At 43.1% G+C, this 17856-nt stretch overlaps 1 protein-coding gene across 1 annotated transcript in view; it reads right to left on the reverse strand.

Annotated features, from left to right (window-relative positions):
- Window positions 1-15505, reverse strand: part of LOC127315082 (uncharacterized) — a 48776-nt gene extending 33271 nt beyond the window's left edge. Inside the window, exons 1-3 of the mRNA XM_051345615.2 lie at window positions 15358-15505; window positions 15109-15261; window positions 14655-14996 (exon numbers count right to left, since the gene is read on the reverse strand). Coding sequence (XP_051201575.2) covers window positions 14655-14996; window positions 15109-15261; window positions 15358-15475 — 613 coding nt within the window. The 5' untranslated portion in view covers window positions 15476-15505. The remainder of the gene's footprint in view (window positions 1-14654; window positions 14997-15108; window positions 15262-15357) is intronic.
- Between the last annotated feature and the right edge of the window lie 2351 nt (window positions 15506-17856).

Here is a 17856-nt window from a genome sequence, read left to right on the forward strand (position 1 = left end):
GCGCATATTACGAGAAAATTTAATGTTAAACAAATCTTATACACAAATTTGCATTGAGATTGTAAACAATAAATATAGCATATCTATGATACTACTCCATGATACCACCCACTATAGAGATAGTATTATACACAAATATTACATGCATGATACTACTACATAATACTTACCACTATGACCAGCCTAAGGGGTGCAATGAAGACTAAGTTGTATTTACCACACTGAGTTATTATTGGCCGAATGATAACTTATTACAGTCGGCCTTAAACTTTGGAACCATTTAATTACAAACTTTACAATATACCCCTCTACACATATACCGGGCTATTTACCTACCACACATAACATATTTGCATTCTAAAAATAAAATGTTGCCTTGCCCTACATGGTACAACAATATACATACCGTTGATATATTGGTAGTATAAACAATTCAAAAGTAATATAATTTATAAATAGGTTTTCCGGCCACTTAGTGAATGACTACAAACACCGGCACGAGACGAAGGCGCGATGCCGTTTTCGTCCCTCCATCACCCCCAGACAAAGTTTATCATAGTAGCGTTTGTTGTACTTGCTAAGACCCTAAAGAACCAGAGCAGCAACCCTAATGATGACTACCGTAGATTGAAAAAGACCATTCACTCGGTATTTTTTCAACTTTCTGGAGATAGAGATGCTGACCACTTTAGGTATGGATCCATCACTCTCATCCAGAAGTAAGGAACTGCAATGAAGACAAATTTGTATTTTACCACACTGAGTTATTACTGTCCCAATGCTAACTTATCACAGCCGGCCTTAAATTTGGAACCATTTAATTACAAACTTTGCACTACACTCATCTACACATATACCGGGCTATTTACCTACCACCAACAACATATTTGCATTCTAAAAATAAAATGTTGCCTTTCCCTACAAGGTACAACAATATACATATTGTTGATCTATTGGTAGTATAAACAATTCAAAAGTAATATAATTTATAAATAGGTTTTCCAGCCACTTAGCGAATGCATACAAACACTAGCAAGACGAAGGATCGATGCCGCCCTCGTCCCTCCTTAACTGGAGGCAAAGTTTATAGTAGTATAGTTTATTGTATTTGCTAAGATCCTAAAGAACCAGAGCAGCAACAATCCCTAATGAAATAGCAAAAAACCTTCCACTCTGTTTGTTTTCAACTTTCTGAAGATAGATATTGATCACTTTAGGGATAGATCCATCACTCTCATCCAAAAGCAAGAGGGTGCAATGAAGACAAATTTGTATTTTACCACACTGAGTTATTATTGGCCCAGTGCTAACTTATTACAGCCGGCCTTAAACTTTGGAACCGGTTAATTGTAAAATTTTGCAATACACCCCTTTTCACATATACTGGGCTATTTACCTACCACCCACAGCAGATTTGCATTCTACAAATAAAAACTCTCGCATTTTTCGTTACATGGTGACAATATATTTGTTTTTTGAAAAGTCTGCTGATCTATTATATGTCAGTGACGTCGTGGTTTTCAACCTTTTGGAGATCAGATCGCTGACCATTAGAGATGGATTTACCAGTATCCTACTCTCGTACAAAAGTAAGGGAGTGCAATGAAGAGGAATTTATATTTTACTACACTGAGTTATTGGCCGAATGGTAACTTACGGCCTTAAACTTTGGAACCTGTTAATTGCAAAAATTGCAATACACCTCCACACATAGACTCGACTATTTATTTACCACGCACAACAGATTTGCATTCTAAAATAAAATGATGACATTCCCTACATGATAGTGTAACAATATATACATATATAGACCACACCGTAATAATATGTTTTGTTTTTGCAAAAATTTCACCGATATATAAATAATCATCATCGCCCATACAAACTTATGTTATTTTGCCAAAAAAATTGTGTTTTACTACATTGAGTTCTTAGCCATATGTTAATTTATTACAGCCTTAAACTTTGGAACTTGTTGTTTGCAATACACCCCTCTACACATATACCGGGCTATTTACCTACCACACACAGCGGATTTGCATTTAAAAATAAAATTGTTGCCTCCCCCTACATGGTACAGCAATATACATACATACAATTGTCGACTAACACAGTAACAACATGCTCATCGGGGCATATACCACCACTAGTAGAAAAGAGGGCTTTCATACCACCCCATTAGTCTCCAAATAATTTGACCCGAGACTAATGGGGTCTTTAGTCCCGGTTAGTAACACCAACCGGGACTAATGGTCTGGCCGGGACTAAAGGGTAGACCTTTAGTCCCGGTTGGTGTTACCAACCGGGACTAAATAGGCCTGCGCCGGCCGCATCCTGCCATGGTTGGTGTTCCCAACCGGGACTAAAGGTTTTTTCAGGTTTTTTACGCCCCACGCCCCCTTCCCCCCCCCCCCCCCCCCCCCGTGGATCACATTTTTTTGCTTTATAAAATATAAAAGAAAATGATCGTGGGAAAAAGTTACATCCGAATTCGAGGCGTACATCAACTAGTTTCTTCCTTGTATGAACTTTCCTTAGCATCTAAGCCTTGCTTCTGGGCTTCTGGAATTTATATGAATGGCGTTTCCTGTCATGGGCTTTGTGGGCCTCCAGTTGTACGGAACCATGTATGGTAATAATAGGTACCCGATAAGGTATGACCACATCATGAAGTGTCCTAATCTTGGGGTGATCAAGAGACACAAAAGGGGAAGGACTCGACCCCTCCTTTCCTATAAATTTCTCATATGGAATATTCGTAAGTTTCAAATTTTGGTCAGAGGTACCAATTGGTCAAGTTATATTGACATTATCATCCTACACGAAACAATGAAACCCTACTTTGTTGCTTGTAAGTTTCAATACCTGGTGGTAATCCGATTTTTTTGGAGTTGGATCCTTGTGTCAAGGTAATCTGGTGGGATCCATGTTGGTGCAAATGAGGAACCTTTAGCGTGGGGGAGTTGATGCATGGGATTTTTTTTTGGAAACCTGGAAATCCACCAGCAGGCTTGAAACTTCTTCTATGTGGTCACTGTACTCTATTGTCCCACTGACCATTCATGATCAGTGGAATCCTTGCATCACCCCATGCCAAGGTCTCCTTGCCCATCTAGTGGTTGTCGTGTATAGAGATTTCAACCTCATCAAGGGATCTCAAGACAATAGCAACACTAATATCAACCATGGCTTGATAGTCATGTTTCAAAGTTAGGTTTTTGACTTATGCTTGAAGGAAGCGTAGAGGTGCGAGCGTTATAATAAAAAACTTAACCTTACTCTTTCATTTCTGAATAGAGTTTTGGTGTTTAGCATGTCAGAGTCCAAGTTCCTGTTGCGCCCATTTCAAGCTGGGCTTAGACTTGACTTGGACCATTGTTTCCTAATCTTGGACTATGGTAATGGGCACCCAAGAGAATCCATGTGTTCTACTTCTAGAAGCAATGGATTGAGATCCTAGCCTTATGGAACTTTATCTCCTATAGTTGGGTGTCTTGACTGCAGAATCAACCTCATTTCCCATACTCTATGATCAAACATGTGTGTGTAACCTACAGTGATATCTTAGAGGTTGGGGTACTAATTTAGTTCTGATTTTAAGGATAACAAATGGCATTTTCAGCCAAAACTAAGATTCATGATGATAAAGTTGACTTGATTAGACTACCAATTTCTAACGGATAAATCTATATGATTTCGAAGATGATAATGGTGTTCCCTCTCTAATGTGAGAGGATATATTGGCAACAATGTGTACGGAAATAATGGGTTGTCAAAGGGGATGCCAACACAACGTGCTTTCATGTGGTGGCCAATGGGAGAAGGTGATGGTGCCCTATTATGTCTCTTGGGTATGTGAATTCACTACATTCAACCACAACAAAATTGAATGACATGTGTACTTACTCCTTCTACAAAGCACTCTTAGGTGTTTGTGATAGAGGAGGGGCCTGGTCGTACATGGGCCCCTTTGGTAGAGTGACCTCAGAGGGTAATTACTTTATGCACATCCCCTTTTAATGGTAATCAAGTGCAAAACACATGTAATTGAAGTTGGTCTTTTCCCAATGTGTTGAAAGAGAGAAGAGAAAACATTTTTTTCTTCCATTCTTTCTCATTTATTCTGGGCATCCATCAGTGTGCTCCTCGGTTGCTTATGGGAACCCGTATCCCTCCTTGAGTTCTTTGTTGCTTCAGATCATCTCAAGCAAGTTTCGCTGCCTTTTGTGGATAGGTTTCATGGATCTCGTTTGGGCCACTCTCTGTGAATATTTTATTCAACAATCTACTGATGATTTCCATAAAATTATTTTTTGTTTGTAGCTCTGGAGACCGTCGAGCAGAATGAAGGATGGGGAGAGCATATCCCTCCTCATTTCTAATTAAAATGTACATCGCTCTCAGAGCAAGGGCCAAGGGCTGGAAAGTCAAATCAATAATCTCGCAGGGGTTACTTATATTGGTTCCCCTAGCTTTGTTTTATTTTCATCCGTGGAATTGTGTCCTTTTGTATTGTTTTGATGTTGGCTTGCCTAGCGGTTTCAAACCTTATACTGCACTCTGGTTCATGTGGGCTTGATTTATAAAGCTCAAATAACAAGCCTTTTCACAAATATGTTGTAAGCCTTTCTATTTTCTATTCGGCCCTGCCCAGTGGTGGATCTTGAGAGAATGGGGAGGGGGATTGAGATGCAACATACGAGTATTTGGGGTGAGGGGGGCAATTTTTCTTCTTCTAAGTTGTTGCAAAACAGTATTCCTTTAGAGCTTCGCAGAAAGATGGGGAGCGGCGCCCTCTGGCTTGCACTAAGCTACGCCACTGGTCCCGTCCAACAAATGGTTTGAATGTGGAAACATAGAGGCAATGAGATAGAGGGCAGTTTCTCTATTTCGGTAAAGCGTGCATCTTTAATAGGCATATATTTTGGTGTGCTGCAATACCGGTGCCTCACGGAACCACTAGTACATGGTAGATTATTGCTTGTTAACCACTAACTGCTCTCCATGAAAAAATTGGAGGAAAACGATGATAGCTTGGCTCACATGGCAATGAAGAGGTAGCAAAACAGATTTAGCTACTCCATCTTGATCTGAGATTTTTCAACACTTTAAGAAGTTGTCAAAGTGGCGTAGACATCTGAATATGAGTATCTTTCCAAGATCTGTGAACCATCGCACAATCACTCGTGCTTGACCTTTCTTTAATGTACTCCAAGGCGCCATATATGGCTCATTATTGCTTGGTCACATACATATTAAAGCTGAAATGAGTTGAATATTACCTTATTGTGTGCTTTGATGCGATCGATATATGTTGGAACACGGGAGGCAACAAGATTGAGTGAAAAGCTCATACCGATTCTTTCTCTATCCCAAATTATGATTGGTCTTCAACAATTACATTCTTTTGGTTAGAATATATGGACTACTAGTAACGGTAAAATATATAAGGCATAAATTTAGGCATTCACAGCTCAATGCTACCATGGAAATGGTGAAGGACAAATTTTCGAGGTTTGATGGCCTTGTCAATGAAGAAGGTCAGATAAGTAAAGGTGTTATCCTCGCTCACCCCAATGGTGGCACTGCCACTATTGAACATGCAGAGGAATATATCATAGAATATTTAGTAAGATTCTAAAGGTGTAAAGTCGTGGTAACAAAATATCTTCTTGATAATTGTCACAGTTCAACGTAAGGATGCTTTCTACCTCAGATGAAAGCCTTTTGTGTGAAAAACAATGGGATTCGATTGTTTATGTGAAGCTACTTCTGTCTTTAGACGTGGTTTGACCATGGGAAGACATGGGAAGTTATATAGATGAACTTCATGTTGAAACTTCTAATACATACAATCACTAGTATTTTAGGGGGGGGGGGGGGTTCGATCTAATTTCGCTTTCATCTATCATGCTCGAGCCTCCCTGCTAAATCCAATGCTTCTTTTACTTTTTATACGAAGCTCCTTTTATTTCTAAATGAGGTTCGAACATGTGAACATAGGGGATATGTGATAGATGTGCAAAGATCATAACAATTTATCTCTTGGCTCACGCAACGAAATCATGACCATTATTGACCTAGCCAAATATGCAGTCATCGGTGCTTTAGAATCTACTAATAAGCTTATGCATGTAGCATTAGAAATGGGAGAAGTTTCTCGAGATATGATAACCACCATGAAAACAAAGCCAAATTACTTTTGACTTTGCTTCAACATACTTCCAACTAATCGTTGGAGTCCTTATGAAGGCAATATTGTAAATATTTTTGAAGATACATGTGCATTTTGATTTGCTACAAACAAATGAAAATAGGGGCAACAAGAGTAAGGGCGAAGTAATACCAAATCCTACCTCCACTCTAATTACATGTGGATCTTAAAGAACATCTATTTTAGGTTAGATGTTACTTGATGAACGACTGTTAGAGAAGTGTGTATTTTTTCCTCAAGGAATTCCATGGTGAAGTAAGAGAACGGAGAATACGGCTTGATGCACATTCTACTTCAGAAAGTAAGAGAAGTTCGTTAGCTACCCTAGCCTGGGTGTTGGGTATGATTTTGATTTCCAACCTAGGCTAGGAAGTTGTTTATGCTTTTACAATTTGAAAAACTAGTGTAACCATCATAGCATTGTTGTCGTCTCAAGAATAGTAAGAAATTGCCTGATCCCCATGCTCCAAACCTTTATTTGACACATTATTGTTTCCCACCACTTTTCATGCCCGAGCCTTTGGTGCCATGTCGGTGCCAACCCAATGGTTCCATTTAGGTGAAGACACTCAATGTGGGTTAAAAGGGAGAGTGACATTGAGGATAATTTTACATTCTAATTCTTGGATCTTTAGGGGGTACATATTAGATGTCAGAAGATATTGGATGGTTCATGATGGTTCCACCTAAGTAAGGTAAAATGTTGCGTGCTCACTGTTCGATGCTCGCCATGGAAAAGTAAGATGACGAAGATTATCACCCATGAAAATAATAAAAGGTACAAGAACTAATGCTTCTTCCCTAGTTCACCCTTAAAATGCAAGATCAATTGCAGAACTACATATGGAAGAGGTCATTATAGCTTTTATATGTTGTTGCACTTGTGTAGCCAAAACATGAGTGGTTCTCATGATCCGTGAACCAGCACAGACTGTTCCACGCCAGATCTAGGCTTTTCCTTTAACATCGTATGCATGCAACCTCTCACACTCGAATTTCCCATGCCTCTATAAAAATAAAAGATCTTGAGCCTTTTGGAAAGTTCAAGTGTTTGTCTATAGGTTGTCTGAAGTGGAAACATATTAGGTATGTCATTGTGGACTATTTTGCATACTGATTTGACCTCTTTTCCAATAAAGGATAGATCTTGAAGAGCAGCGGTGGAGCTAGCGAACTCGCCAAGCTAGAGCATGCTCTGTTTGCGGCAACGTCATCTTTTCCCAACAAATCTTCATTCACAACCCTTATGTTGATAATAATTCTTAATGGAGACTCTCTGATTGAGTTTAAGCAGCTTCCTACAATTGCTAGGAGTTGGTTGTACTCTTATTGAAGAGATAAGTACCAGAATACCGCTACCTCATGACATTACCCAAACACGATAGGAAAAGGCTTGTTATTTGAGCTTTAGAAATCAAGCCCACATGGACCAGAGTGCACTATAAGGTTTGAAACTGCTATGCAAGGCAACATCAAAACAATACAGAAGGAGACAATTCCACGGATGAAAATAAAACAAATCTAGGGGAACCAATCTAAGTAACCCCTGCGACATTATTGATATGACTTGCAAGCCCTTGGCCCTTGCTCTGAGAGCGACCACTTGTACATTTTAATTAGCAATGAGGAGGGATATGCTCTCCCCATCCTTCCTTCTGCTCGACAGTCTCCAGAGCTACAAACAAAAATTTATTTTATGGAAATCATCAGTAGATTGTTTAATAAAATATTCACAGAGAGTGGCCCAGACGAGATCCATGAAACCTAACCACAAAAGGCAGCGAAACTTGCTTGAGATGATCTGAGAAGCAACGAAGAACTCAAGGAAGGATACGGGTTCCCATATGCAACCGAGGAGCCCCTGATGGATGCCCAGAATAAATGAGAAAGAATGGAAGAAAAAAATTGTTTTCTCTTCTCTCTTTCAACACATTGAAAAAGACCAACTTCAATTACATGTGTTTTTGCACTTTATTACCATTAAAAGGGGATGTGCATAAAGTAATTACCCTCTGAGGTCACTCTACCAAAGGGGCCCATGCGCGACCAGGCCCCTCCTCTATCACAAACACCTAAGAGTGCTTTGTAGAAGGAGTAAGTACACATGTCATTCAATTTTGTTGTGGTTGAATGTAGTGAATTCACATACCCAAGGGACAGAATAGGGCACCGTCACCTTCTCCCATTGGCCACCACATGAAAGAAAGTCGTGTTGGCATCCCCTTTGACAACCCATTATTTCCGTACACATTGTTGCCAATATATCCTCTCACATTAGGGAGGGAACACCATTATCATCTTCGAAATCATATAGATTTCTACATTTAGAAATTGGTAGTCTAATCAAGTAAACTTTATCATCATGAATCTTTGTTTTGGCTAAAAATGTCATTTGTTATCCTTAAAATCATAACTAAATTAGTACCCTAACCTCTAAGATATCACTGTAGGTTTAAACACACAGGTTTGATCATAGAGTCTGGGAAATGAGGTAGATTCTGCAGTCAAGACACCCAACTAGAGGAGATAAAGTCCCATAAGGCTAGGAACTCAATCCATTGCTTCTAGAAGTAGAACACATGGATTCTCTTGGGTGCCCATTACCATAGTCCAAGATCAGGAAACAATGGTCCAAGTCAAGTCTCAACCCATCTTGAAATGTGCGCAACATGAACTTTGACTCTGACATGCTAAACACCAAAACTCTATTCAGAAATGAAAGAGTAAGGTTAAGTTGTTTATTATAACGCTCGCACCTCTACGCTTCCTTCAAGCATAAGTCAAAAACCTAACTTAGAAACATGACTATCAAGCCATGGTTGATATTAGTGTTGCTATTATCTTGAGATCCCTTGATGAGGTTGAAATCTCTATACACGACAACCACTAGATGGGGGAGGAGACCTTGGCATGGAGTGATGCAAGGATTCCACTGATCATGAATGGTCAGGGGGACAATAGAGTACGGTGACCACATAGAAGAAGTTTCAAGCCCGCTGGTGGATTACCAGGTTTCCGAAAAAAATCCTATGCAACAACTCCCCCACGCCAAAGGTTCCTCATTTGCACCAACATGGATCCCACCAGATTACCTTGACACAACGATCCAACTCCAAAAAAAGGATTACCACCAGGGATTAAAACTTACAAGCAACAAAGTAGGGTTTCATTGTTTCGTGTAGGATGGTAATGTCAATATAACTTGACCAATTGATACCTCTGCCCAAAATTTGAAACTTACGAATATTCCATATGAGAAATTTATAGGAAAGGAGGGGTCGAGTCCTTCCCCTTTTGTATATCTTGATCACCCCAAGATTAGGACACTTCATGATGTGGTCATACCTTATCGGGTACCTATTATTACCATACATGGTTCCGTACAACTGGAGGCCCACAAAGCCCATGATGGGAAACATCATTCATATAAATTCCAGAAGCCCAGAAGCAAGGCTTAGATGCTAAGGAAAGTTCATACAAGGAAGAAACTAGTTGATGTACGCCTCGAATAACGCGTCACAGGAGACCTGGCCTAGGTCAGGTGGGGCCTCCGAGCAAGGACAAGCAATCCCAGAACACCACATCACACAACACAAACCCTGGCCTAGCTAGTCCATAGAAATCTCAGTGACTTTGTAATCTCATCATCAATACAAACCACAAGAAGCACGTAGGGTTTCTCCTCTAGAGGCCTAAAGTTGGGTAAAACCCTCGTTGTCCCATGTGCCTTGTGTTTGTACACAACCGAAACCACCATCATGCCGCTTTCCTTAACCTCAAGTACATCATGTGTGGGCATTGTCGTGGTCACCCCGTGCAACTTCATGCCATGCAGGTTGTTAGTAGATCGCTTCCTTGATTCTCTGAAAGGATCAAAAGATACTACTAGCTCTAACACATGCTCTAAAAGAGACAAGCGAGACTAATATTTTGGGCACGAGTCTATGCGGTGATTGCACTCGTTCTTGATCCCTAAAGACTAAGATATTCGTAATGGCGAGTCATTTTTGCATGGAAAACAGCATGGAAATCAGTAGCTACTTCAAGAAACTGAAAACAAGGGGATTATCAAGCACCAGAGAAGAGAACTTGGGTGCCAAGTTTTTCCTAATGGTGGGCTTCCATCTCCTGCTACATCACAGAGGGGGTGTGTTTGATCATGTTGCTTCTACGGGTTGTTAACATCGACACTTTTTTATTTTCCTTTGCATTTACTACTCTCTAGAAAGCATGTCACTTTGTCCTTAGAGTGATATTGGAATACCTCTAACATTCATAATTGTCATAAGGTGGTCAAGGAAGGCTTCATCGTAAGTGAATATATCCAGGCCCAGCACTATGCGCTGCAAGATCACCATCATCATGGTTCATTGCCATAAGGGGTTGAGCTTTTCCCGATGACTTTGATAAGGCTCTGATGATAACTTGAACGAGTGAGAACTTGGATAAAGAAAGTATATTTATGGATGATTACTCCACTCATATACTGGAGCCATTGCTATGAGGCATGTGTTTCTAGTTTCTAGGAAGACTTCTCCTCACATTTAGAGCCTTCCCCACTATCATGTACTCCCTTCTCACCCGGTCCAATTATAGAGAGACAAAGAGAGATTTACCCGTGAGGCAAAAATTGAAATCCCATCCTCCAGAAAATTGGAGCCGCATATATTCAACGGGGGAGACATGAAGCTCGAGCCCTTGTGTGACACACTCGGGACATCTACTCTTGGTAGGGTTGAAGGTGGATAAGGAGGGGGCAATGATGAAAGTCGAGGTCCACATTGGATCATTGTTGGAAAGGTGATGTTCATGCATGCTTCGCTTGCTTGCCACAGATGCCACCCTCGGGAGGGAAGCAGCTTGTTGAGATAGTGGTTTTTCCAGGCATGTTCCACCCCGCCTTTGTAAAGTTGTGTTGCCATCATTCCCCACTAGCGGAGGAGGCTCGGTAAGGCTGAGGTTGGTCTCCCCATGCACCGACATGAGCGTCCCACCTAACTTTGCTTCAACCCTCATGATAAAGACAACCTTGGAGTGAAAGATCTCAAAATCACCTCTAACCGCCATGATGAATAGTGGTAGAAGAGCGAATACCCCCTATGGTTCCATGCGAAGATTACCTCCTTCTAAGCCGCTCCTTTTTTCTTCCCTCGCCACATCCACCGTTGTATCTAGACAGGGTAGGAGGTGGTAGATGATAAACTTGCAGATTCAATGACACATGTTGGTTGAAAGGAGGGGAACACTTCATATGGCCCCTCCTCACACCAAGAGTTATTCTCCCTTCATGAGAGAGACAATGAAGAGGTCCACCTCATGGTGATGGTCCTCTTCTTATTAGTGATGGTATCACGAGCACTTACAACGCTCGTCCTCCTCACAACACTAGAATGGATAACTGGCTTTGTGCCATTTCCTTGTCTCACGAGTGGCACTAGAAAAATTAGATTTGTGGTGACCGCCCCATGCCCCACCACTAACTAATACTGCATGATTGGACATGGATAATTTATGTAGGTAGACATGGCCACCAATGTCAATAATACCAAGTCTCATGTGTCGAATCCAAAGGACTGCATCTTTTTAGAATTTTTCAACAAACCAGCCCATGGACCGGTGCAATGAGGACTATCTCTCCAGGTCTAGATTTTTCAACAGTATTCAGGTTTGACCTATTAGGCCCAACTACCTTTTGGGAGAGGCATTAACTAGTAGGGACATGCTTAGCGGGGTCAGATAGTTAGTGGCGCAACCCCATGTTTTAACACCACTGTAAATAATCTTGGCGTTGCGAAATTACAACGCCACCATTTCACATAGGTTCGTGGCTTGTCGCGATGGCTGCAACGCCACGATTAAGTGGGGGGTGGCGCCCGTGGCCAACCGCGCATTAATACCGGCGTTGCGCTTTCTGCAACGCGACCGCTACACGTAAGTTGGTGGCGTTGGGCGTTACCACACCATCGTTTCTGACAATGATGGTGGCGGTTGCGGAGCTTCCCATGCCACATTTTATTTGATGCATCACATAACAACCATGCAAAAACCTAGCGCCTGCAGGAGAGCAGCTCGGCAAACCACAACACTTTTTGTTAAATTAAAGAAATTGATCGGCGCGCCTTGCGAGTGCCTCATTGCGGTTGGTCGTGGCTAATAGCAAAGGAGAGGAAATTTCACCCTTATTCGAACACTGGCGCCGGTACCACTCCCCTGGCCATGATGGGACGTGACAATGCGGGTGCCAACCGTGACAACGACATGGCTTCCCGTGCCAGCGTTAATGCCGTGTGTTGTATACAATGCGACACCACGAGGTCCCTCCGCACTTCCATCATCCCCGCCCCCACCACTGGAAACCCCCTTCGCAAGAGAAACCATCGGTAACATCGAACAACAATGACCACGCACTCTCCATAAGGAGCCGGCACAGGAGCTTGCCAAGAACAGACTGCCATCTCCTTTCATGGCCCACCCACGGATCCTCACCGGCCATGATCTGGCGCTACTCATCCAGGAGCTGCGTGACCAGCTCTCAGAGGCGGACCTTTGCAACCCAAGTTTTTTGGGGCTAGATCCGACATCTGGCCGCTGATGTTCGAAGACAAGTGGAAGGCGTAGTTCAAGGCATTCGAAGGACCAGTGTGCCCCACCCAACACAACAAGGCGTGTGCCACACCTGGTGGATGGCATGTGACTTCGAAGAAGTCATGGCGTACTACCGTGCGAGGATCTTGCCGCCTCCGCCACGCACGACCACATCAACACCCACGCCACCCAAAGCGTCGGCGTCTTCATCCTCGTCACGCCACCCCACCGTGACAAATTCAGCGTTGTCATGCAGCACCATATACGCGCCCAAGATTTCTTTCCGGGTGTCCAAGATGGAACATGCACCACCGCCTCTGCCATCCCCTCCGTGCCGATCGAAGAAGGAGCACAAATTCGATCCCAAGCCGCGACGCCATCGCCGTTGCCTTGCATGCCAAGGTGGAGCCCAATTATTTTAAATTTACCGTGTTGTAATGTATTCAATGCCAAAATCACAACATGTCGCATGGTGGGATTGTGAAATGGACTCATGGCATGGCGCTTTACATGCCACGGGTACACACGTGGTTTCGTGGCGTCCTGTTTGACACGCCACAGCCTGTTGTGGTTATGGTTTTATGCCCGTGCAACGCCACCGGTAGTAACTAAAAGTGGCACCAACTTGGTGGTGTAGCCAAATACCGCCGCTAACGGCGATTTTTCCAAGCCATTACAGGGCTATTCTGTACTAGTGCAAACCCAACAAAGGTCAACACGGACTAACCCTTCCACAACCTAGGCACCAGAATTCTCCCCCTACCCTTAGATCCAGGGGCAACGGAGTGATAGAGCACACAGCCATGTTGGCGAGACACATGCCAAGTTATGATAGATGGCCAGCGAGGGAGGCACCGAAGGAGCAAATGCTGATGGAAAGTCACGTTTTAAAACCGGATGACCGCCAGACAGTAGTGTTGGTTCGTTAGGCATGACAAGCGATGACGACGAGACCGCCAGGCTCTAGAGACCATTATTTCCCCTAGAGCCGACGACCGAAATTAGGATCTCCTTCCACCCGATGCAAACCCTTCGTTTAACATTCAGAGAAGATGAGATATCACAGATGACGATGGTGGCCATGACAAATGCCTCCACTGTCGAGAGGAATTGATGGGAACCACCCAACCAGTGCAACCCTCCTCCTTGTTGCCTCCTAAGGCGCAGTCCGCTGCCAAGAAATAGGGAAGAAGGGTCATCACCCTCTATCGGCCCCGCTGCATCCATGGTTGCATCCACTTCCTGCTCATCCTCCCCTAAGAGCTCCTAAAACTTCCCCTGCACCGGGGAATCGCGCTTCGCGGTGGGGGAAGGGGTACCACCACGCTTAGGCACCATTGGTTGCACCATGCATCTTCGAACGGAGATCTAGCCCGTGGCCATGTCGCTCAGGGAGTCGAAGACAGCTGCCTAGTCTAATGGCCATTTGTAGTATTGCTCTAGTTTTTTTTCGAAATGAACCATTGATCGATGATCCAATAGAAGACACGCGAATATACAAAACTACGCTACCAAGTACCAACTACTCTCAGCCATTGGAGATACCTTCGAGCTCTAAACTCACCGAACCCAAGATAGACTCTCTACAGAGGTAACAAACGGCCACATAACGATCACCCGAACAGGATCGAATGGCCGAGACCTGTTCTGAAATGAACACTCGGTACCTTTTAATCTACTAGCTAGAACAAGTAACACTACAGACGCATGCATACAGACGTTACTCCTAAACGTCTAAATCCTGTAAGCTAGCACACAGAAATATTGTGCAGATAAGACCAAAGCATGCATGCGATCGATGCAGTTAAGACCAAAGCTAGCACCCAGAAATAACCCCGATGATGCTGTTAATTACCTTTCGTTCCCCTGAGCTGTTCGGCCTCCTTGACGAACGCCGCGTGCAGCTGATCTGTCTCTGACGACGATTTGAGCTTGTTCTTCTTGGCGGTCCTGCCGTCGGAGCCCCCCTCGCCGGAGTCTTTCAGACCTCTCTTTCTCGCCGTCCCATCCTCACGGACGACGTCTCTGCTTGGAGCGTGGGCGACAGCCTTGACGCCGGAGGTGAGCCTCCGCCGGGCGATGACGTGCTGCCAGACGTCGCGCACCTGCTCGTCGCGCAGGGGCTTGGTCAGGAAGGCGCACGCGCCTCCGAGCATCCCCCTCATCTTCGTCTCCGCCGACTCGACACCGGAGAACACTGCATACACGCACACACACGGATGCACGCACGCAGATCTATCAATCAGTACACGTACAAACAAGCGCTAGCCTAAAACCATGGATAGATATGCAGATCACACAGGACTTACAGATGACCGGGTAAAGCTGCGCTGCGTGCCTGAGGAGCACGAAGCCGTCGATCCATGGCTCCTGCGTGCGCACGACGGTCATCACGAGGTCGAATCCCTCCGGGTTGTCCTGCAACGCCCTCAGCCCTTCTTCCGGCGACGCCTTGGCCGTCACTGCACACACAGAGACGTACATGCATATCATATCGGAGGGGAAAAAAACTGCACAGATGAGCGATTGGTGGAAGATGCAGAGAGGCGCGTGCGTACCTTGGTAGCCGTGGCGCTGGAGCATCTGCGTGAGGGCGGTGAGGCAGGCGGGGTCTTCCTCCACGGCGAGGACCCTCATCGTCCCACCGGGGTAAGCCTGCACAGGAGAAACGGCCATGGCGGCGCCGGAAGCGAAGGCTGCGTTCTCCATCTCCGCGTCACGACTCGCACGCCCGGTGCCTCGTGCTCCTGCTACTAGTAACAGTCGAGAGCGCTTCCAAAGATAGCCCGGCCACGCGCCCGCGGTCCCCTCATGGTATATACCTCGTCACACATGTGAGTTGGCTACGGGGTGGGGCTGGAGCGTCAGTGACGTCGGGGCCGGTTTTCAACACTCTGGAGATAGATCTTGACCACTTTAGAGATGGATCGATCACACTCCCATCCAAAAGTAAGGGGTGCTTGTCAAGAAAAAAAAAGTAAGGCTAGCCATAGTGCTAGTATCTTAGCTAGTATCATGCATATTGATCCCAGAAAAATGCTGATGTGGCAACTAATTAAGAAGGAGAGAGGAGATTAGAGTAATATAGGTGGATACCGTATCATAGCGCATATTACGAGAAAAGTTAATGTTAAAAAAATCTTGTACACAAATTTGCATTGAGATTGTAAAAAGGCAATAAATATAGCATATCTATGATACTACTCCATGATACCACCCATTATAGAGATATTATTTTACATAAATATTACATGCATGATACTACTACATGATACTTAGCACTATGGCCAGCCTAAGGGGTGCAATGAAGACTAAGTTGTATTTTACCACACTGAGTTATTATTGGCCGAATGATAACTTATTACAGCTGGCCTTAAACTTTGGAACCATTTAATTATAAACTTTACAATATACCCCTCTACACATATACCGGGCTATTTACCTACCACCCATAACATATTTGCATTCTAAAAATAAAAGGTTGCCTTGCCCTACATGGTACAACAATATACATACCGTTGATATATTGGTAGTATAAACAATTCAAAAGTAATATAATTTATAAATAGGTTTTCCGGCCACTTAGTGAATAACTACAAACACCAGCACGAGACGAAGGTGCCGTTTTCGTCCCTCCATCACCGGAGCCAGGCAAAGTTTATCGTAGTACGTTTGTTGTACTTACTAAGACCTTAAAGGACCAGAGCAGCAACCATCCCTAATGAAGATAACTGTAGATCGAAAAAGACCTTTCACTCAGTCTTTTTTCAACTTGCTGGAGATAGATGCAGACCACTTAGGGATGGATCCATCACTCTCATCCAAAAGTAAGGAACTGCAATGAAGACAAGTTTGTATTTGACCACACTGAGTTATTACTGTCCCAATGCTAACTTATCACAACCAGCCTTAAACTTTGGAACCATTTAATTACAAACTTTGCATTACACCCATCTACACATATACCGGGCTATTTACCTACCACCAACAACATATTTGCATTCTAAAAGTAAAATGTTGCCTTGCCCTACAAGGTACACCAATATACATATCGTTGATATATTGGTAGTATAAACAATTCAAAAGTAATATAATTTATAAATAGGTTTTCTGGCCACTTAGCGAATGCATACAAACACTAGCACGAGACGAAGGATCGATGACGCCCTCGTCCCTCCTTCACTGGAGGCAAAGTTTATAGTAGTATAGTTTATTGTATTTGCTAAGACCCTAAAGAACCAGAACAACAACAATCTCTAATGATGACAATCGTAGATCGCAAAAAACCTTCCACTCTGTTTGTTTTCAACTTTCTGAAGATAGATGTTGATCACTTTAGGGATAGATCCATCACTCTCATCCAAAAGCAAGAGGGTGCAATGAAGACAAATTTGTATTTTACCGCACGGCCTTAAACTTTGGAACCGATCAATTACAAAATTTTGCAATACACCCCTTTACACATATACCGGGCTATTTACCTACCACCCATAGCAGATTTGCATTCTACAAATAAAAACTCTCGAATTTGTCGTTACACGGTGACAATATATTTGTTTTTTGAAAAGTCTGCTGATCTATTAATAATCATCAACAACAATATATGTCAGTGACATCGTGGTTTTCAACCTTTTGGAGATCAGATCGCTGACCATTAGAGATGGATTTACCAGTCTCCTACTCTCGTACAAAAGTAAGGGAGTGCAGTGAAGAGGAATTTATATTTTACTACACTGAGTTATTGGCCGAATGGTAACTTACGGCCTTAAACTTTGGAACATATTAATTACAAAAATTGCAATACACCTCTACACATAGACTCGACTATTTATTTACCACGCACAACAGATTTGCATTCTAAAATAAAATGATGGCATTCCCTACATGATAGTGTAACAATATATACATATATAGACCACACCGTAATAATATGTTTTCGTTTTGCAAAAAATTCACCGATCTATAAATAATCATCATCGCCCATACAAACTTATGTTTTTTTGCCAAAAAAAAATTGTGTTTTACTACATTGAGTTATTAGCCATATGTTAATTTAT

The sequence above is a fragment of the Lolium perenne genome, chromosome 1 (assembly GCF_019359855.2).
Source record: "Lolium perenne isolate Kyuss_39 chromosome 1, Kyuss_2.0, whole genome shotgun sequence".
Taxonomy (NCBI): domain Eukaryota; kingdom Viridiplantae; phylum Streptophyta; class Magnoliopsida; order Poales; family Poaceae; genus Lolium; species Lolium perenne.